Source organism: Petaurus breviceps, unplaced genomic scaffold (assembly GCF_028583685.1).
Source record: "Petaurus breviceps papuanus isolate PSGF00001 unplaced genomic scaffold, PetGlider_PUasm1.0 673, whole genome shotgun sequence".
NCBI classification, from domain to species: domain Eukaryota; kingdom Metazoa; phylum Chordata; class Mammalia; order Diprotodontia; family Petauridae; genus Petaurus; species Petaurus breviceps.
In genome coordinates, this window is record NW_027186448.1 from 2,000,263 (window position 1) to 2,022,106 (window position 21,844).

At 38.7% G+C, this 21,844-nt stretch overlaps 1 protein-coding gene across 1 annotated transcript; it reads right to left on the bottom strand.

The window, feature by feature from the left end:
* Positions 1–1,685: 1,685 nt before the first annotated feature.
* LOC138174015 (zinc finger protein 420-like) lies at positions 1,686–21,531 on the bottom strand. Its single transcript, XM_069104172.1, has 4 exons — positions 21,435–21,531; positions 20,573–20,732; positions 19,171–19,300; positions 1,686–10,604 (listed from the first exon to the last, which is right to left on the bottom strand). Exons 2-4 carry the CDS (start codon positions 20,645–20,647, stop codon positions 8,659–8,661), a joined length of 2,151 nt encoding a protein of 716 aa, XP_068960273.1. The 5' UTR covers positions 20,648–20,732; positions 21,435–21,531; the 3' UTR covers positions 1,686–8,658.
* Positions 21,532–21,844: the final 313 nt, after the last annotated feature.

Consider the following 21,844-nt stretch of genomic DNA (forward strand, 5'->3'; position numbering starts at 1 on the left):
GAGGACTGCAGTGGCTCCTGCCATTTTTTAATGGCTCATGAAGAAAAGTGGTTATAAACAAGGACTACTTGCTGGTTTTTTGTTTTTTTTTTTGGAGGTAATTTACCTGGAGTGCTCATCATATTTTAGAAGACAATGGAAAAGCATGAAAAAAGATTCGTGATCTTTTCCCACCTACTGCCCTTCCTAAGGTTCTACTGGGTTACTCTTCTTAAAGTAGACATATCTACATGACTTCCTAATGATGGGTACGTGTTAATCCATGTGACCATAACAAAACCAAGTTTCTTTTCTTCCCTATGTGTTACTTAAGTATATGGCTGTAAGACAGCCAACTTCAGAGAGACTTATTTTAAAAGATTGTCTTAAACTCTAGCTAGAGTAGAAACTGACAAGGAAAAGCAGATGCCCTGTAAATGTATAATTTGAATCATGGAGGAAATCAATACATTTGCCATTGAAAATGGGAAAAATGACTGTATATGAGATGAACTAGAAGTTGATACTTATCTAAAGTTGTCAACTGACAAATGCCAGGTCTACTGAGCTTCAATCCAAATACATGGTTCATATGGTATCTCATCATGAGCACCAAACCCAAGAATTGTAGAAGCCTTCCTTGTCTGGTGAAGGTTGCTCCAGTGAGTTGGAGCTACAATAGGACTTAAAGGCATTTATATAAAAGGCAAGAATACCAGAAATGGTAAAAACAGTAAACAGTTCTTTCATATGAGCATTTTAACTCACACAAAGACAAAGAATGAGGGACATGAGACACTGGCGCTTAACAGAAGCAGATGAGGTTTATTATGGATATTGCCAGAATCTCAAACACAATGATCTTCCAGAAACAGCTGGAGAAAAAAAGGAGTCACAATGGTCCTGCAAGAGGCTACCTTCTTGGTATTTTACCAAGCTCTCATCATTCTTCCTTGCTTGATGGGATGCGTGGGTATCCACTCTCCTTATTCTTCGAACTTGAGGGCAACTTAGTGAAAGAGATAAGGGGCAGGAGATTTATAGGGAGGAGTAAAGTTTTGCTCAGACATGTCTGACTGGTTTTTCATTTCTTATATCACAGACGTGGAGGTACTAAGGATTGGCAATCAAGGTCTACTTGAGTACATCATGGGACTAGAAGTTTCTAGCATGAAAGATTCCAAGATGTGAGTGTTACAGAATTTTTAAAAGGAGGCAGGGAGGGGTTGGGGGAAAGACAGGCAGGAATAGGGAATTTGTTTAGAACAGAAACAGGCTACCTGAGGAGACTATATATATGCCCCCCCTCCACCAAAAGAGGATTTTTGAACTGCTTTAAGAGTTGAAAATGTTGCTGGCATTTAGTGACTACTATCACAGATGTCAACAATCTATCCATAGATACAATGTTAAAAACCAGAAGCACTGAGACAAAGAGTGACACTCCAGACAGGATTCCATGTTTTTAGAAATTACTGGGATGAGAAATGTAACAAAGCGTTTCAGGCCTTGCACTGCATCACACATGCATAATGACTGGTCTTTGCCAATCCCAGCAAGCCCTCAATTATACAGAGATGGCTTAGAGGCAGTTCTGTGTCAAAACAATGGCCACTAAATGCCTATTGCATTTGCCACTCAGGGAATCATCTGATTGTGATGCCTGTCATCCCATCCACAAGTGGAAGATAAAATTCAATTCAACCGAGCATTTACAAAGCATTTATTATATCAAGGCACTGTGTGCTAAGTGCTGGGAATATAAACAAAAACAAGATGCATAAACGGAAGAGACAATATTGACAAGAAAGGGCTAACTGCTGCACAATCTGAGAAGAGACCAAATGCTAACCACTAAGGGTATTAGAAAAGGTTTCCTGGTCAAGGTGACAACTCAGTTAAGACTTAAAGGATTTGAAGAGCATATGTAAAGAGGGAACCTACTTCAGGAACTCTAAACAGGCTGTGCAAAAAGCACATGACAGAAGAAATGAAATACTGAGTTCAGCTAAGAGCAGGTAGGCTACCTAAGACTAGAAAGTGGGATGTGTGAAGGGAAGTAAGGTGTATGAAGTTCTATCTGGAATATAAGGTAGGCTAGAGTCAATTAGTGAGTTAATCAATAAACATTTATTAAGGGTATACTATATGCCAGATACTGGGGATACACATAAGAAGAAAAGCAACTATCAAGCACTTTAAACACCAGTCTGAGTTTACATTTTATCCTAGAGGCAATAAAGGAGTGACATGATATCCCTGAAGAGGACACTGTCAACTTTATTAAAAAGATGGCTCTGTCAGCTATGTGTTGGATAGATCAGACAGGGGAGAGACTAGATGAAGGTAGACAATGAGAATAAAGTGACTGAGAGCCTGAATGATGTCTGTATGTTGAGAGAAAGGGATGAATATAAGTAATGTGGTTATAGAATTGACTGAAATAGGCAAGTGACTTGAGTATGGGGAGGGGTAAGAAAGAGTGAAAAATTGATGATGACTTCAATGCTAGGAACACGAGTGACTGAAAAGATGGTGATACTCTCAAAAGAAATTGGGAAACTAAAAGGGAGAGTGGGTTTAAAGAAAAAGTTAATGTGTTATATTTTAAGCTAGACTGAGTTGAAGGTGCCTATAGGACATCTAAGAGAAGATACAAGACTTCAAGAGGCAAATTATAATGGGTTGGAGATGTGTGTGTGTGTGTGTGTGTATGATACATATATATATATATCCTCATCTGTGCATTTTCTATTTGTAAATTCACTTGTATTTGTAATCCCAAAATCCATATTTACAGATATCTCATGGTCATTCACAAACATGCCCACAGTAGCAAAAAAACTCGAGTCACTGGATACACTCATTCCAAGCAGAGGTCAAACAGAAAGTTCTTACTTGTCTAAGCTCTCATACTATAAACAAGTGTCCTGTTCACCATCTATTTAATGTTTTTCACACTTTTGTGCTTTTTGTTGGTGATCTTGCTGTTTAAAATGGCACCCAAAAGTAGTGCTACAGTGTTGTCTAGCATTCCTTAGTACAAAAACATTGTGATGTGCCTTACTGAGAAAATACATGTGCTGGATAAGCTTCATTCAGGCATGTGTTTGCTATATATAGTGCTACTGGCTGTGAGGTCAATATTAATGAACCAACAAAATGGTACATCTAGAAGAAAAAAAAAAGGAAATTCACCAATTTGGATCTATACATAAGGCTGCTCCAGAAGGTTTAAAGTACCATAAAGGTTTCAGGTACCATTAAAGTACCATAATAGAGATTAAAATGAACTCATAGGAGTTAATGATATCGAGAGAGGGTGTAGGAAGAGAAAAGATGGGTTTAGTGAGTACCGAGCAAATGAATGACTCTCCAAAAAAAAAAAAAAAAGCCTGAAATGTAGTCAGATAGTAAGACAACTGAGAGTGATGTCATGAAAGCCAAGGAAGGAGAAAAAATAGTGGTCAGGAGTGTGAAAAACTGCAAAAGTTCAAGAAGGTTGAATGATAAAGATATTGTATTCACCAGTTGAGTGCATTAGTAACCTTTGTTGGAAATAGATATTGCAAAGGGTTGAGAAATAATGGATGTGAGGAAGTAAAGATAACACTTAAGTTTAAGCAGCTTTTACTAGGAGTTGGGTCATGAAAAGAAGGAAAGGTAAAGGACCACATTTTAAAGATATGGCAGGGTTAAGTAAAGATTTTTTTCAAGGACAGAGTGGGCCTGGGCATATTTGTAGGTAGGAAGGAATGAGCCAGTACATTTCTACAATGGGTGGAAGTTGCAAAGAGGCAAATTTAAGCTTTATGTCAGAAAATTTTTCTTTATAATTAGCAGTCCAGAAGTGGAATGGGCCACTATGAGATGTGGTGGGCTCCCCTTCTTTTGAAGTCTTCAAACAAAGACTGGATGGCCACTTGTCAGTTATGCAGAAGAAATTCCTTTCATATGGAGGCTAGACTAAACAGCTGCTGAGACCCCTTACAAACCTCAAATTCTGTAATAGGCTGAAAATGAGAGGACTGGGGGAGGGTGATGATGGAAGACAAGATGGGAGGGTATGGAAGTCGAGTACAAATAGAGTAACTGGTCTGGGAAAGAAAAATAATCAGAGCCCTTCATTAGGGACTGAAACAAAGAAAAAGAATGGTGGATGATATATAGTAGTTTGGAGGCACAGAATAGAGGAGAAGAGAGAAATTTGTGACTTTCTCAGGAGTAGTAGGAAAGTCTTCTACTGAAAGAAATCAAGGGCTGGTATAGAAGGCTTGAAGAAAGAGGGTCTGAAATGCTTGTGCTGTGATTTTCAATCACAAAGCCTGAAAGGACTACTAAACAGTATGATAGGTGTAGGTGGGAGCAGACAAATTAGTAAACACAATATAGTGATAACTTATGTTCAGTGACTTCAGTTATTTAACACTCAGTGTTAAGCTGTGTCTGAATAAAAGTGGAAAATGAAGATGGTGAGAAAAACCCAAAGTAGTACTTAGCAAAATATCAACAGCAAAAGGACAAAGAGGACAAAAAGAAAATATTCTATGATGTTTGAACATATACTAGTTATCTGTAAGGTCAGCATTGCAAAAGCAGACAAGTGAATTGAGAACAGGGGTGACAGACTAGGAAAGCTTCAAAGTATAGGAGCTGGAGATTTCAGAAAGGAGGAAGAATAGGTTTAGTTTAAGAAGAAATCAAAGCCTAGAACAGGGGTGAGAAACCTGCAGCCTCAAGACCACATGTGCCCTCTAGGTCCTCAAGCAAAGGTCTTTGACTGAATCCAAACTTCACAGAACAAATCCCCTCAATAAAAGAATTTGTTCTGTAAATCCTGGACTTAGTTAAAAGGCCACACCCAAGGACCTAGAAGGTCACAGTTTCCCCATGCCTGGCCTAGAAAGATGAAATTTGAGAGGAATTCCATAGTTCTGGATTGCAGAGATAGGAAATTTGTGGAAATGGTGAGATCAAGGGTATGGTTATCCACTGTGTATAGCTGAGATGGAACAAAGTTATAGGTCATGGGAATTCAGACTGATAAATTTGGTAAGCTAGGTGTTTTTTGAGGATATCTACTTGCCAAAGTTTCCCAAATTTGAGGGGCAGAGGATTTTAACAGGTATAGAATTCTTTAAGAAAGAAGGGGATTAACTATAACTAGGACCTGGATAGGATGATATACACAGATGGAGTTCACTTCAAAAGATAAATGAGCGATAATAAAAAAGGGAAGTTCTGGAAGTGGTAAAGAGAAATAAGATGGACCAAGATTCTGGTCAAATGTGTTGGAGGCCCCTAGGACTTGAAGAGGGTGGCTGTGGGTGACTCAGTGTTTTCTGGGGAAAGTCAGACTTTTACTAGTTCTAAAAGACAGAAGAAAGGAAGAAGAGGTCTAAGACAAAGGAAAGTTTAAAAAGAAGACTTAAGTTCCAGAGGGCTCAATTTAAAAGGACCAAGAAGGATAAGTGGAAACTAGGGTTTTCACAGTACATAAATGTCAAATGAATTCTTATGACAATCAATGTGGGCTAAGAAAGTTTCATGGTAGAGAAGAGAAAGGTAAGACTTAACTAAGACAGAATGAAGGCACTGAAGGGAAAGTAGAAAGCAAGTACATGAAAACAAGAAAAGCACAAGGTATGTTCATATGTGACAAAGAAGACCAACATGCCTTGAATGAAAGGCTAGTTTCTGGAGTTAAGCCCACAAAAGGACAATGGAACCAAATTTTCAAATACACAATAATTCCTGGCTGAGGAGTTTAGACTTTATCTTCTAGGTAATGGAATAATAAAATCTGATCTGGAAGGTACTTCAGAAGTAATAAAATCCTCCCAAGGCAGCCCATTCCAACTTTTGGATAACTATAGTTTTTTGTAAGTTTTTCCTTATATTGAATCAAAATCTGGTTCTGTTACATATCACCAATTGGCCCTATTTTACAATGTGGGGCAGAGTGCAACCCCAATCCCAACCTTCTTCTATATAATGGCCATTAAAATATTTGAAGATTAGTATCCTACAGTAAAGTCAGGGGTCTGTGAGGTTGTTGTTTTTTAATGTTTATACCACCTATTTCAATATAACTGGTTTCCCTTGTAATCACATATATTTTATAATTTTTAAAATAATATTCCAAAAAGGGATCCATACACTTCACCAGACTGCCAAAGGGGTCCATGACACAAAAAAAGATTAAGAACCCTCATCCTTAGTATTTCCTCCAGGATGAACACTCCGAATTTCTTGAAATGATCATCATATGGCATGTTTTCCAGTCCTCTCACCATCTAGATCATACTTCTTTATGAGCTTCAGTTTTCCAATACCATTCCTAAAATATGGCAACCAGAACTCAATATGGTATAACCTAACCATAAGGAAAGGAACAGCAGAACAGCTTGCTCATTCTAGAGGTCATACTTTTATTATTGTTATGTGGATGCCATACACTTATTATTTATTAAGATTAAATTAGCTTTTCTGTCTGCTATATCTCATTGTTCCTATTGATTTTGCAGTACATCAAAAGGTACACAGACAATACTCTTCATGTTGGGGGTCTTTTTTTCCATGCACTTTTCTAAGAATGCATAATCTATTACTTGGTGGTTGGATTTTTCAACCCAAGTGAGAGATTTTGCATTTGTCTTTACTATACTTCATTTTATTAGATTTATTTAACCCACTATTCATACCTGTAGTCTTTTAAATCCCAGGTCCCTCTTCAAAAATACTACAAGCACAGATTGTGTAAGTAAACCAACAACAGTCAGCAAAGATTGGATGTTTGTGTAACTTTCACCCTACACATGACTCTAACAGTCTCCAAAGGTAAGTCACTTCCCCTCTGTGGATCCCACTTTCTCATCTGTAAAATGAAGGGGCCAGATTAGATGATGTCAAATTTCCTTTAGAACTCTAAGATTTTATGAAAAAGTAGGCAGGAGGCTAGAGCTACTGAATCCCAAGGTGCCACTTAAATCACTTCTACACAGGATTTTCCTGCCTGCTCTTTTGATTAGTATTTATGTTTCTGACTTAGAGGTCATACAGAAAAAATTATTAACAAACACTGGGACAGAAGACAATGTTGATTTCCCTTCATCCTGGTCTCTTTCCACTGTGAACATTCAGAATTGTGTGAGAAGTATTGAATTCTCCTCTCTCAACAGTCCCAGAAGCATTTACTGATTCTTCTTAAAAAGGGGGTACCCATCCATAGCTTTGTGTGCTTGCTTCTTGGACCTACAAAAGTGTTATTGGTCACATTACAATTTGAAATCTTATGTCAGTCCTTACTTTTCTCTGGAGTTATTTCCATCTTTGTACAGTGAAGACACCGTTCTTACAAGGGGAGCAGAATAACTAACAAATAAGAGAAAATCCCTATACCATTCAGCATCAAAAACAAAAAGTGGCCTGATATTCAATCTCTATTTCCTACCCTTAAATTCCATCTGCTTTTCTGACAACTGGTCTCTTCAAAGACACTGAGGCAGTATCTCTGGTATGCAAGTTTTTTATTAAGCTATAGACTACTACAAGTACCATTACTTCCACTATCCTATTTCAATAAAATAACTTCTATTAATAAACATCAGATTACTTGGCATAAAGAAAACAATGGAGTAAAATGCTTTCCAGGAAGGATATTTTACTCTACAGCTTCTAATTCGTATACTTTTTCCTTCACTGACAGAGCTTACAGTTGGCCCAATTCAATTCAATAAATATTTATCAGGTGCCTACTATGTGCAAAATATTATGCCAGGCACTAGGGAAACAAATAGAAAAATAAAAGTTTCTGCCCTCAAGGAGCTTATATTAATCTGGGAGTGATAACACACAGTAAATACAATTTATATACAAAGTAAATACTAAACAATTTCAGGAGAGAGAGAGCACTAACCAGGGGAGAACAGAAAAGGTCTTGTCTTCTAAAGAACTTAAACTAAGCCTTGAAGGAAACTAGAAAATCTAAGAGGCAAGAGATGAGAAAGAATTACATTCTAATCATGGTAGGGATTTGGGGGACCTGTAAAAAGGCATGGAGAGAGATGAATTGTCATGCATGAGGAGCAGCCAGTACCCAGTCTGACAATAACAGAGAGTACATGAGGGGAGTAATTTGAAATATGACTGGAAAGATAAGTGGGAGTTAGAGTGTGTTGGACTTTAAATGCTGAACAAATAATTTTTTATTTTATTCTAGAGTCAATAGGGAAGGTTTTTGAATAGAGGAATGAAATGGTCAGTTATGTGTTTTAGGACTATCAAACTGGCAGAAATATTGAGGACAGATTTGAAAGAGAAGAAAGACTAGAAGCAGGTAGTCCAATTATAGGTCACTGCAAGAGTATAGACAAAAAACAATGAAGGACTAATCTTTAAGAATATAGTTCCCTATATTTCTGAGTCTACAGGACTCTCCTACAGAGATAAGAGTGATACTACCCAATCAATACCTTTTTATATATGAAACATTGCTTGAGACAGGACTGAAATTTCCATTTCTTAAAATAACTGGTTTGCATCATGTAAATTTGGTTGTGTTGAATCATGTACGTTCTTATTGAAGTTTTTCTCCACATTCATTTTTTTCCAGGTAGAAATTCTTCAATATTCAACAAAGTGTGGTATCAAGCTAAAAGCTTTCCCATATTAATTACATTAATTTAGTTTCTCTTTAGTATGAATTTTCTGGTGCTTAATAAAGACTGAACTCCGACTAAAAGATTTCCCACATTCATTACATTCATAAGGTTTTTCTTTAGTATGAGTTCGCTGATGTTCAATAAGGTGAAAGATCCGATTGAAAGATTTCCCACATTCATTACATTTGCAGGGTTTATCTCCAGTGTGTGTTTTCTGATGGTCATGAAAAGTTGACTTGTGCCTGAAGGCTTTCCCACATTCATTGCATTTGAAAGGTTTCTCTTCAGTATGGATTCTCTGATGTTGAACAAGATGTTTTCTCAGACTAAAAGCTTTGCCACATTGATCACATATATAGGGCTTCTCTTTGGTATGAATTATCTGGTGTTTAATAAAAAGTGCACTTCGACTAAAAGCTTTCCCACATTCACTACATTCATAGGGTTTCTCTCCAGTATGAATTCTCTGATGTTCAACAAGACGGAAACGTCGACTATAGGATTTCCCACATTCATTACATTTGTAGGGTTTCTCTTTAGAGTGAATTACCTGATGTCCAGTGAGGTATGATTTCTTACAGAAAGCTTTCCCACATTCATTACATTTATAAGGTTTCTCTGTAGTATGTATTCTCTCATGCTCAATGAGGCATGAGCTATTGCTAAACGCTTTCCCACACTGATTACATTCATATGGTTTTTCTCCAGTGTGTATTTTCTGGTGACGTAAAAGCCCTGAATTCCTAGTAAAGGATTTTCCACACTGATTACATTCATAGTGCTTTTCCCCAGTGTGAGTTCTTATGTGTTCAAGAAGTTGTGAACGGTGACTAAAACTCTTCATACATTTGTCACATTCATATGGTTTTTCTCCAGTATGAATTCTCTGATGGTCAATAAGACGTGATTTGCGCCTGAAAGCCATACCACATTCATTACAATCAAAGGGTTTCCCTCCACTATGGATTCTTTGATGATGAAAAAGACTTGAGCTATTCTTGAAAGCTTTTCCACACTCAGTACACCTATAGGATTTCTCTGAGTTATGACTTCTCTGATGCTCTGTAAGGTTCCAGGACCGCCTGAAAGCTTTCCCACATTCTTTACATACATATGGTCTCTCTCCAGTATGAATTCTTTTATGTTCAACAAGGTATGAATTACATATAAAACCTTTCCCACAATCATTACATTTATATGGTTTCTCTCCAGTATGAATTTTCAAATGCTGAAAAAAGCTCAAGCTATTACTCAAAGTTTTCCCACATTCCTCACATTTATAAAGTTTCCCTCCTTTGTGAATATTATGATGTCGAAGGAGACTTGAGCTATTTATGAAAGCTTTCCCACATTCATCACATTTATAGGGCTTTTCTCCAGTGTGTGCAATCTGATGCTGAAGAAGGCTTGAACTATTACTGAAAGCCTTTTCACATTCATTACATTTGTAGGGTTTCTCAATAGTATGGATTTTCTGATGTTCAATTAGGCCTGTGTTCTGCCGGAAGGCTCTTCCACATTTGTTACATCTATAAGGTTTCTCTCCAGTATGAATATTCTGATGTTCAATAAGCGTTGATTTTCGCTTAAAGGTTTTCCCACATTCATTACAGGAAAATGGTCTCTCTCCAGTATGAATAACTTGATGTCGAATCAGATCATAACTTCGGTTAAACTTTTTCCCACATTCATAACATTCATAGCGACCTGGTCCAGTGTGAAGGCTATGGTGCTGAGTAAGATGTGCCATAGAAATAAAGCTTTCTCCACACTTCTGACAATCATAAACTTCTTCTTTAGTTTGGAATACTGTAAGTCCAACTATGGCTGAGTTCTGACTGAAAGAACTCCCATATTCATTAAAGAGGGATGGTTGTTCTTCTGTGTGTAATAATTGATAATTATTATCTAAAATTTCCTGCTTCAAAGTTGCCTCTTCATTCGTTGTCCTGGTCTCACCACCTGACATAATAAATAGAAAATACAAATGTCACCTAATTCTTGTGCTAAAGTGAAGGAAACTGAAGAAGGGTTAAGAATACAATTCACATATAAATGTGAATAGGACCCAAACCAATTCATAATTTGTATGAATAGCCAAAGATGCCTTTTGAATCTTAACCTTGATCTAGTTCTACTTCATATCTTACTTTTTTCATTAGTGGTCACAGAGTTCATAGCTTTCACCTTCACAGCAGCCACATATAGACAAGGCTATTTAAAAGTAGCTATAAACATACCCATCATCCAAAATTTCTTCAAGATCCCCATAGAGCTTTCCATGCCACCTTCCCACTCTACTTTCCCATGCTACCACTGGTTCTACCAAACACAAAATAATAAATATATAGTTACAAGGCCTTTGGAAGTCATCTAGCCCACCCCCCCTGCCCCTTATTTTATAGAAGAAGAAACTAAGGTCCAGAGATATAAAATGACTTTCCCAAAACTATACAGGGAATAAGTGGCAGAGTCAAGATAAATGACAGCTATACTCCCCTACCTCTTCTCCAGGCTAAACACCCCAAGTTTCTTCAACTCATCTCCAGTCTTCACCAACCTGGTTGGCTTCCTCTGGACAGCTTGCCAACATTCTCCCTAAAATATGGTGCCAGAACTGAATAATAAAATAAATATGCCTTCCTGTATAGATCTTTGTTTTAGGAAGAAGGATAAAGGATGGTATGGTAATGGCAATCTATCTGAATCTAAGGAATGTTCCAATTCAACAAATGATAAAGAAACCTAAGCCTCTTGATGGGTAGCAGAGAATAGTGAGTAAAAGGGGAAAGTGAATTAGCTGAAAGACTTCTCTAAGAGTTGTGGACAAAGTGACTTGCTGCTCAGAACTCAGAAGAAAACTGGTGGTAAAGAGCTAAGGAAACAGATGAAAGAGAGTTCCTGCTTCCTCATGGGGCCTGAGAAAGCTAGGGAAAATTTAGTTTGAATCAGGACATAAGCTAGGGTACACTAGAAAGAGAATATAAACACTTCTAGGAACAGTAGGGGAAAGGTTCCAGTCCAGCAACATTCCTGTAGATGTATTGTGATGTTAAAACTTCTTCAATTCAACAAAGCTGGACTCTATTTACTCCACATGCTTATGACTGCCAACCTGTATGCAACTGTAATACATAAATGTCTCTGATCAGCTGGCAGTGACTAAGATTCTTCCTTCCTTATTCAGTTCCCTGAAACTTGGTCTACATCTCCATTTACAATCCAGGCACTACACTCTCTATTTTCCTTTCACAGTTCCAATGGGGGTGGGGGGGCGGAGAAAAGGAAGGAAGGAGTGTTATGGAGGAGGAAAGGGGGAAGAGAGCAATGATAGTATATCAAAAATAGCATGGAAAAAAACTAAGAATGTGAGAAAGAAGGTAAAATGCAAAGAAGAATTTAGAAATCACACAAAATGAAAATGAAAAGACAATATTTTGAGGTACAAATAAATGAACTAGTGGGAAACTGTTCTAATAAGTGAAGTGGTTGAGAGAAAGCCTAAATCTTTATATATTCGATTCCCTATTGAGAATTTTAGAAGCCTGAGAAACAGGGATGTGATACAGGCAAATGGCTTGGAAATCATCCAGGTAAGATGTCAAGATCTACTGGTAGATGCCCATCTACTAGTTCAGGATTTCTCCTTTGTACTAGAAATATCTGATCATGAGCGATTTGTATGCTAAATAGGAGAGGAAAAAGCTCAGCTCTATAACTCATCACTTATACTTCAACCCCCACCCAAAAATATGACTTACCCATCCCCCCCAAACCCACTTAAACTCCTAAACATTCCAATGAGGTCAAATATAGACATTTAGAAAGGTTGGGAAAAAAAGGAGGTGGGGTAATAATATTTACCTGACAGCTCCCTCTCTCCTCATTTCATGATTCAAAGCATTTTTTTAATCTGATAAACCACTAGCCCCAGCATTCTGGAGCAAAACAAGTACAGCAAGGCACATATGAAAAACTCCAGCACTTTGGATTCTGATGCAAGAGATTTCCACAGCAACTGGTCCAACTGATTCTGTAAATTCTATAAATCAATATTAAATTATGCCCAAAATAAAAGCTCCTCATGTCTACCAACTTATCTCATTATGAGGCATAAACCTCCAATAATTAAATGACAGAAAGGTCTTGTTTATGTGCATGTGTTTATACATAAGTCATACACACACACACACACACACACACACACTCATATCCACAAACCACACACAGCACTACTATTCATAAAAGCACTACTATAAAGCACTATAAAAGCTACTATAAAACTAAAACCTGGAAACAAAATAGGTATCTATCAAATGGGGAATGGCTTAACAAATTGTGGTACATGAATACATGGCAAACTGTGCCATAAGAAATAAAAACTATCCAGAAACACAGAAAGACTTGTATGAAGTAATGAGACAAATTGAAGAGAGCAGAACCAAGAGGCACAATGATCTCAGTTCTAGAGAAACATGCTCCCAATAAAAAAGTTGAGACTACAGCTATGGAGTACAGCAGAGTCAGATGGAATCATTATGGCTTTGCTCCTATGCTTCTCTTTGTTACTTTTACCACCTAGCCTTGATCACTGCTTGAGCATTGCCTCAGTCAAAATAAAATCTGTTAAAAAAAAAAAAAACTTAGCCTTAAAAAGGTCAAGGTCTCCCATTGCATCCTGGGCCATCTCCAGTTGTCCTGATCCTTATCTTAGCCAGTGACCCAGATGGCTCTGGAAAAGAAAGTGATGCTGGTGATTTTGCACAGCCCTCCCTCATTTAAATACAATTCACTTGCAGTCATGGCATCACCTCCCTGATGTGGTAAACTGTGCCATAACTATGTTCTCTTCAAGAACAACATTCACTGTAACAATGAAGGGTTTAATGGAGGGAGGAGGTTTAAGAAGAGATAACTGTGGTAAAAAAACAAAAGTAATCAATGAGGGCCCTAGAATAGAGATAATGCAATATATCTCTTCCCTCAAGGCAGAAATACAGGGAACCTGTAGGACAGAATATCATGTGCAATGTAAGACACTATCTTTCTATTAGATATTTTTGTTTAGTCATTCTTGTTGCAAGGAAGGGTTTAATGACAACAAAAAAAAAACTGCATCAACAAAACCTTTTTAAAATAAAGCTATTGTAATTATGTCAAAGGGTGATAAAGAAGACTAGGGAATGAGAGGAGGGATAAAAAAAATTGATAAAGACAATAGGTTTTGATAACTGATTAGATGTGGGGAAGAAGAGAAGGAATTCCAGGTTTCAAACACATCCTGGGACACTAATTGTTCTTAGATTTACAGTAAAATATGAAAACACAGGTAGAATTCATAAAGAAAAAAAGAAATTTTCACTGGGCAAGGTCAACTGACTGAAACTGACTGTAGTTCTCCCAGTGCTCCAGTAGGTAAGGTGTTTAGGACAAACAATGCTGCTGAAGGGATTTCATCATCAGAGTGAACTAATAATGTGAGAACCTTTCCACTTAACAGAGGGCACCATCTTGAGATTTATTCAGGAGTCACTTAGGCACAAAGACTAACGTGTACGGGGTCATACAAGTAAGAAATTTCAGAGGACAGGTTTAAACCCAGTTCTCCCTGACTCGAAGCTCAGAATTCACTGTACAACACCACTGTCCTGTAGACAAAACTGACCGTTTTGTGCTGTTGATTTTTTTAAGGATATCATGCACAAGGACAGCTGAAGTACAGAGATGCAGTCACCTCTAAGGACCTGGTGATATGACTGATTTACCATCCTTTGGGACCAGAATCAGAGTATCGTCTGTGTCTGCTGTACTTATACTCCTCGGAAGATGTTGTTGTTGTTCTTTGTCCTTTGTTCAAAAAGGAACATGGCATCAGGAAGGTGACGCCATGATTTGCAAGTGAACTGGATTTAAGTGAGGAAGGGCTGTGCAAAGTCACCAGCCTATCAGTAGGAACTCTCACATATTTCTTAAAAGTAGCCACCGATGGGATACTCTAGAACCCAGGGTAGCAGCTGTCTTCATGGGACCGATCCCAAAACTGGATTTGTCAGGTGGGGGGAGGAGAGGCTGATACCTCATCAATGTTATATTTATTGTCTCCATGAAACAATTCTAGAATACTTTCCTTTTTCATCTTTCCCCTCATGTGGAATTTATTATAATGGGATTGAATCTATATGTACTGTGGGACTACATATTTTTATTACATATATTTTAATTTTTAAAACCTTATTGTATTTGCTTAGGTTAATACTAAAATAAGTGTGTTTCCTAGCCAGAAGAATCACTAGCTGTGAGATAAATTCCCCAACCTCTCAGAATCTCAGCACTCAAGATAGGCACACTAGTGAAACTCAAGGAAGGTGAGCCTGAACCATCACTGCAGGACCAGCAGTCAAATATTGATCAAGTAACAACCCATGGAAGTGAACAGTCAGAGGTCCACTTAGCAGAATCGGTTTGGAAGCCTGGCCCAACCTCCTATCCAAGAGCCCAATTCACTCTTCCTTCTTCCCTGGTACTTGAGAGAAAAATGACACCACTCTATCATCACAGGTCGCTTGGGAGTGGGAGCCCAAAAGTCAAACAGTACAATTTCTCTGTTATTTGGCTAGCAAACTCTCACATCCTTCTCTATTAACAGCAGTAATTCAAAGTCACCAGCTGCCTATGGAAAAAACACCTTAATTTTCTACTATCACTTTTTTTCTCTTTCATCTCCATCTTGGCATCCTCCTGGGTAGGATCTTCATTCTGCTCTGCCCTTCATTTCCATTTACCTCTGGAAACCCCACTTTACTGTTAAATTTCCATTTCTTCAACCTCAATGGCCCTGACTTACACCTCAAACAGAATAACCATAACTTTGATCTCACCATTCCCCATGAGATATCTACCTCCAAGACCCAGAACACTGGAATTTCACTCTCACATCAGTCTCCTATCCTTCCATCTCTGTTTCACTCTTCCTAAACCTGTTTTGACCTCATGAAAAGGAATTTAATCAAAACAGGATAGCAAGGTATATCAAAGACATTCAATTAAGCTGCCACAGTCTTGACACCCATATCACAATAAAGTCACACACAGCACCAACACCAATACCATGGCCTCCATTTTCTCTTTTCCTATCACATTAAAAATTCACTCATGTATTCCAAAACAATTACTAAGAGCCTACTATGTGCAAAGCACTGAGGTTGAAAAGCAATCCAATCCAATACAGATAGTGGTTTCTATTTAAAGACAATACTGCTTGAGGTATTATTTCCCACTCTAAAATTACATTTTTCTCTTATTTCCCAATAACAGAAGAACCTTCCCTTGTAAACAATAGAGTTAAGAAAAATAAATCAATATATGCCTTATTCGACATCTTTATGTAACTTCTCTGATAAGAGGCAATAAATTGGTTGAGTTTCACTGACAGCTGTCTGAAGTCATAACTGGCCACTGCATTCATCAGAGAGCTGAAGTCTTTCACCATTGTTTTCCTTCATATTAGTATTCCCATTCATTTCTCAATCCCTTTCAGTCTGGTTTCTGACTCTTTCCACCTGATTAAAACTGTTTTCTCCAAAATTACCCGGCAATCTCCTTTAACTGCTAAGTTTGATGGCCTTTTCTCTCTCTTCAGACAGCTAAGTAGGATAGTCTATAGAACACTGTGCCTGCTCAGCGAGTAAGAGCACCGGCTCCAGTGTCGGGATGACCTGGATCAAATCCGGGCTCAGATACTCAGCACCACACCCAGAAATAACTGGCCGTGTAACCTTGAGCAAGTTACTTAACCCCGATTGCTGAAAAAAAAAAAAAGAACACTGTGCCTGACTTCATGAAGACTTGAGTTCAAATCCAGCCTTAGACACTTAATAGCTGTGTGACCCTGGGCAAGTCACTTAATCTGTCTGCCTCAGTTTTCTTAATTGCAAAATGGGGGTAATAATAGCACCTACCTCCCAGGGAGAGGTGAGAACCAAATGAGATAAAATTTCTAAAAAACATTTGGCAAAATGTTAATAAATGCTTATTTCTTGCCTTTTTCCTCTTTTTTTCCTTTTGTCCTTATCCTTAAGCATTGTGAGGTGAAGGGCAGAAATCTCATTCAAATGGTATTAATTTTCTCTTCAGCTTTTGACCCTTCTGATCACTTTCATTCAAGGGTCTTTGTGACACTTCTCTTTTTCTAGTTCTTTTCCTACCTGTCTATGAGTAGCCCTCAGCATATTCTGCTGGATGTCAGTTAACTAGGTACATGCCCACCCATCAAGGTTCCATCCTGAGACTAATCTCATCACACCACCTCAGCAATCTCATTCATTCCCAACAGTCCAATTATTATCTCTATGTAGATGTTTCCTCAAAACTAAATGAGCTCTCATGATGGAAAAGCTGTCACATCCAAAGAAAGAATTACGGAGTCTGAATGCAGATGGAGGCAAACTACTTGCTCTCTCTCTTTTTTTTTTGTTTTGTTTCTTCTTTCTCATGGTTCATTCCATTGGTTATACTTCTTTACAACTTGACTAATGTTTAATGTGAAGGTAGCTGTAGAACCTATATCTGATTGCATGTTGCCTTGGGGGTGAAGCGGGGAGAAGGGAAGAGAGAGAAGGGGAGAAAACTTGGAACTCAAAAACTTGTGGAACTGAATGTTGTAAACTAAAAATAAATAAATTTAAAAGAAAAAAAAACTGAATGAGCTCCAACCACCATCAACTAACTTCTGGACATCTCTATCTTGTGGGTATCTCAAATCTAACATGGCAAAACAAGATATTTTCTCCCTCCCCCCCATCTAAACTCTCCTTTCTTTCAAAGTCCTATATTTGTTGAAAAACACTACCATCTTTCCAGTCACCCAAGTCTGAAACATAGGAGTCATCATTGACTCTTTCTCATCTTATCACTCACCTCCAATAGCTCATCAACTGTAAAATCTTGTTGATTCTAACTCCACACCTCCTGCTTCCATCTCCTTCTTTCCATTCACCAAGCTACCATGCTATTTTGAGTCTTCATTACCTCTTGCCTCGACTATTGAAATAGTCATCTTATTGATCCCTATACTTCTAGCCTCTCTCCTTTCTAATTCACCCTCCACATAGCTGCCAAAATCATTTTCTTAAAGTACGAGTCTGACCATATCCCCTGCTCAAAAATCTCCAATGGCTTTCTATTGCTACTAGCATAAATCAATAGTTTGGCATTCAAAGCTCTTCACAATCTGTCTCTTGCCTAACTTTCCATATGTAAGAAGCTTGAGCATCTTTCAATAATAACAATAACTGACATTTATGTAGTGTTTTAAAGTTTGCGAAGCACATTACAAAAATCTCATCTGAGCATCTAAACAATGTTGTAAAGTAGGAACCACAGTTATCATTCCCATTTTGTAGATTAAAAAAGAAATTCAGATGCTAAGTGATTCACCTATGGTCATACAGATGAAAAAATTCAGTGGCAGGATTTGAGGCCTTCTTCCTGATCTTCCTGACCCCCTCTCCAGGACTCTATATCTACTATGCTCACACTGCCTCACCTCCTCTTCGAAGCCTTTCCCAATGCCCCTCATTATTAGAATTCTCTCCTTCCTCAAAATATGTTGTACTGATGGATCTGTGTACTTATTGTATCCTCACCTAGGAGAATGTGGTTCCTTAAGGGCAGGGCCTGTTTTCTACCTGGTCTTTGTATTGTCATCACCCAGCACAATGCTTGCACACAGAAGCCACTTAATAAATGCTTGCTTAATTAATATGTAAAAAAAAAAATACTATTTTTTTCACAGTTTTATTGAGAAAGCTATTTGTAAACTCCAAAGTGCTATATAAATGTGAGTTATTATTTCTAAATAATATACTGGCTGCAAAGTGGAGTGGAATGATCCAGAATTTAATCTAAATCCAGAAATGATCTAGAATTTGAAACCAGGCAAAAATATTAATTTCAGTTTAAATTGTAAACTTTCACCCAACATGAATTCATGATTGAGTTGGCACTGGTGGGAGGTATTCATGCCCTACACAAATCCTTTGATTTCATTAGTACAAGGAACTGCCAGTGAGGAAATTCTCTCTACAAATACATGTCAGCAAATATTTTGAAATTTGTAGTCCATAAAAGTTGCCTGGATCATTGGGAAATTAAATGATTCGCCCAAAGCCAATATGTACCAGAGGCAACACTTGAACCCAGATCTTTCTTATTACAAGGCCAGCTCTCTACTCACTAGCCAGGTTGCCTCTCCTTAACCAAAATAAATAAAACCTCAAATATTACCTTCATTATTTCTCAAAACAAACATGTCACGAGGAACAATGAGAAATAATTCCTAATTAGTATTATCAAAATTTTAAATTAAAGGTTAATATTGCCTTAATGTTAGCTACAAAGTTGTTCACACCAAGCTAAGATGTATATTAAAGGCAATGTGATCTGGTCTAAAACCCACTAGAAACAAAGTTCTCTATAAAGAGACACAGACAAGAGGGAAAAACCCAACAGAATAGATTCTACTTCTCACCATTCTGTAGCAGCAGGTGGGGCTCCAGGGTCACACATTCAGACTCATCTGTCACAGACTGGAGTTGGAATCTCTTTGACTCCCATTCTGTCGGAGTCAAAATATCCTGCCCAGCTGTCAGGTCGAAGGCCTGTGGATAATTAACATTATAGCAGAATTAAGCTGAGTTGAGTAGGCAATTACTATGGAAGCTTAAAAGTAAGAAACATCAACAAGATTCAAAATATTCTACCCCTTAAAAAATTTCATAATAATCTTGTGTATTGGGATGTAGTGGATTTGTCATCCGAAGGATCAAATCCCAGCTGGGCCATTCTCTACCTTTGTGATCCTAGGCAAGCCATTTTACCTCTAAAATGATGGGATTGAACAAGGTAACCCGAGATACTCTCTAGCTCTAAATCCTACAATCCAAATAGATTTTAACCTAATTGTTGTATGTGTCTTCCATTTCCAGCAGATCAGGAACTCCTTGAGAGCACAGATTATATCTGAATTATCTCCTTCCTGGTTCCTTCTAGAATGCTTGATTTGTTATCATCTGGGCTTTGTTCAGCAAAGCTCTCTCCTATATGTCTTCTTCCATTTCTACTGCCATTATTCTAGTCCAGCTCTTTATCATCTCATTCCTGGATTACTTTTTTTGTAACCTAACAGCCTGCCTCCTATCTCTAATCCATTGCACATTCTACCACTGCTTTCACATCATTCAGGACAAACTTTTGATAACTCTCAAAATACTTATACAATGTCTAAATTTCTCAGTTTGGGGCCCTCAAAAAAAAAAAATCTGGCTTCACTGTATATATGCTACCTTATCATTACACAATAGAACCCTCTGTTCCATTCCAGGCCTGTTGCTTTATTGTACAACAAAATCACCATAATTACAGCTGTTTCTGTGACTGTGCTTATCCATATTTTACTTTTTACCCATCTTTATACCCACCTCCTCCAAGAAGCATACACCAGTTCACAATGTATTCTTCATTTTCTGAAAGTCTGTTACTCAGTCTGACAAAGGACTATATAAAATACTGCATCTGTTCTATGTGTCTTGTTTCATTAATAGAAATTATTAATGATATTATTCTGGTCCCTCCTCCCTCCCTTCCCCCAGCTCCTAGAATGGTACTTAATGAAGGGTGTGAACTCTTTTAATTTATTGGACTTTCTTAGAAATTAAAATTTGATACTTGAAACCCCATGCATGCACACTCAACACATTAACCTATGATGCTAAAGATTTCAGTTGGAGGCCCATATGCTCCATGAACACTTCCCCATCCACCTGAGCTATTCCCAAAAAGGGGGGACGGGAGGAGGGGGCAAAGAACCTAAAAAAAAAAAAAAAGGCTTCAACAGTAAGAGCCAAACCCCACCAGCTAACACAGGACCACACCTGATGGGCTCCTTCCTTCTCGGGATCCAAGACTGTGGGAGCTAAAGCCGCCACCTCCCTTGAATTTGCTGCCATCAAGCCTGCTCTGGCTTGAAGTTTGTGCTGTGGGAAATCAAACTGAAGTCTCCCCACTATTTTATCCTGAAGTTTTCCAAGTGTGCTGGAGATGAGAGAGATAAGTGTATTAACAAAACTGTGTCACACAGACAGATACACACATAGATACACATACATGTCTCCATCCCTCTAAAAGCCACCACTACAACTACCCCCTCATTACCCACATTAGGGTAAACACAGGGCATTTTAGTAGAGGCTCAAGAACTATACCCCAAATTGCCACTTAGGGACTTAAGAACACAACCCCGAATTGCCTGGGGGCCACGACTTAAGAACCGTATGCACCTCGCACTGCCAGGCTGACCAGAGGATTACACCTGTAAACTACCAGCTACACAGGTTAGGGGTGACCCCCGGTGGATGACAGAGGAAGGAATTCGGAATTTGGGGGTGTGATCACGTGGGTGAAAGCCATCCTTGACTTTGGCAGACGGAGATTTAAGTTTTCATAGTGAAAAGGGGCGAGCCCCGTCAGGAGCCAGGTCCAAGGTGCTGGAGGTTCCTTCGCCACCTTCGGAGGTCTTTAAGTCACGTGCCCCGCCCTCCCCCAATCGGCCCCCGCGGCACCTCGCGGGCGGTGACCTGGGGAAGCTTCCTCCCTCTGGCCTGGGGCTCCTCTCCCTCAAATTCCGGGGACCCTGGGGCCAAGACACACCACCCACCCCAATTCCCGCCCCCCGAGGCTTGCGACCACAGCGTCCGCCCTCAGGCCCGTCCCCAGCGGCTACAGTTTCCTCCCTACTTGGACCCTGCAATCGGACTCAATCCGTAATTCTGGACACAAGCCACGTGCACCGAGAAAGGCACATAGGCCGGAAGTGTATGGGGGGGGAGGGTCCGTATTTGAGTTCCAACGACTGAAAGGATCCATCTCCTAGCTGCACTTCCGGTGCCTCTCTGGGAATTTGGGAGGCCTCCGCATATCGTTGGTTTAAGTAGTGAACCAAAGGGAAAGGCTGGAGATTGCTCTTAGCCCAGGGTCACGTAGTAGAAGCAGATCCTGAATTAAAACACAAGTCATTTCACCAAACTTGGCCATTTTCCCAGTATCTCATGTGGCCTTCCCCTTTTTTTACCTTTGCTCTAGCAACTTTATGTTATAATTGTAGAGACCTCTGATTCAGGAACTACTACTACCATGTCAGTAACAAA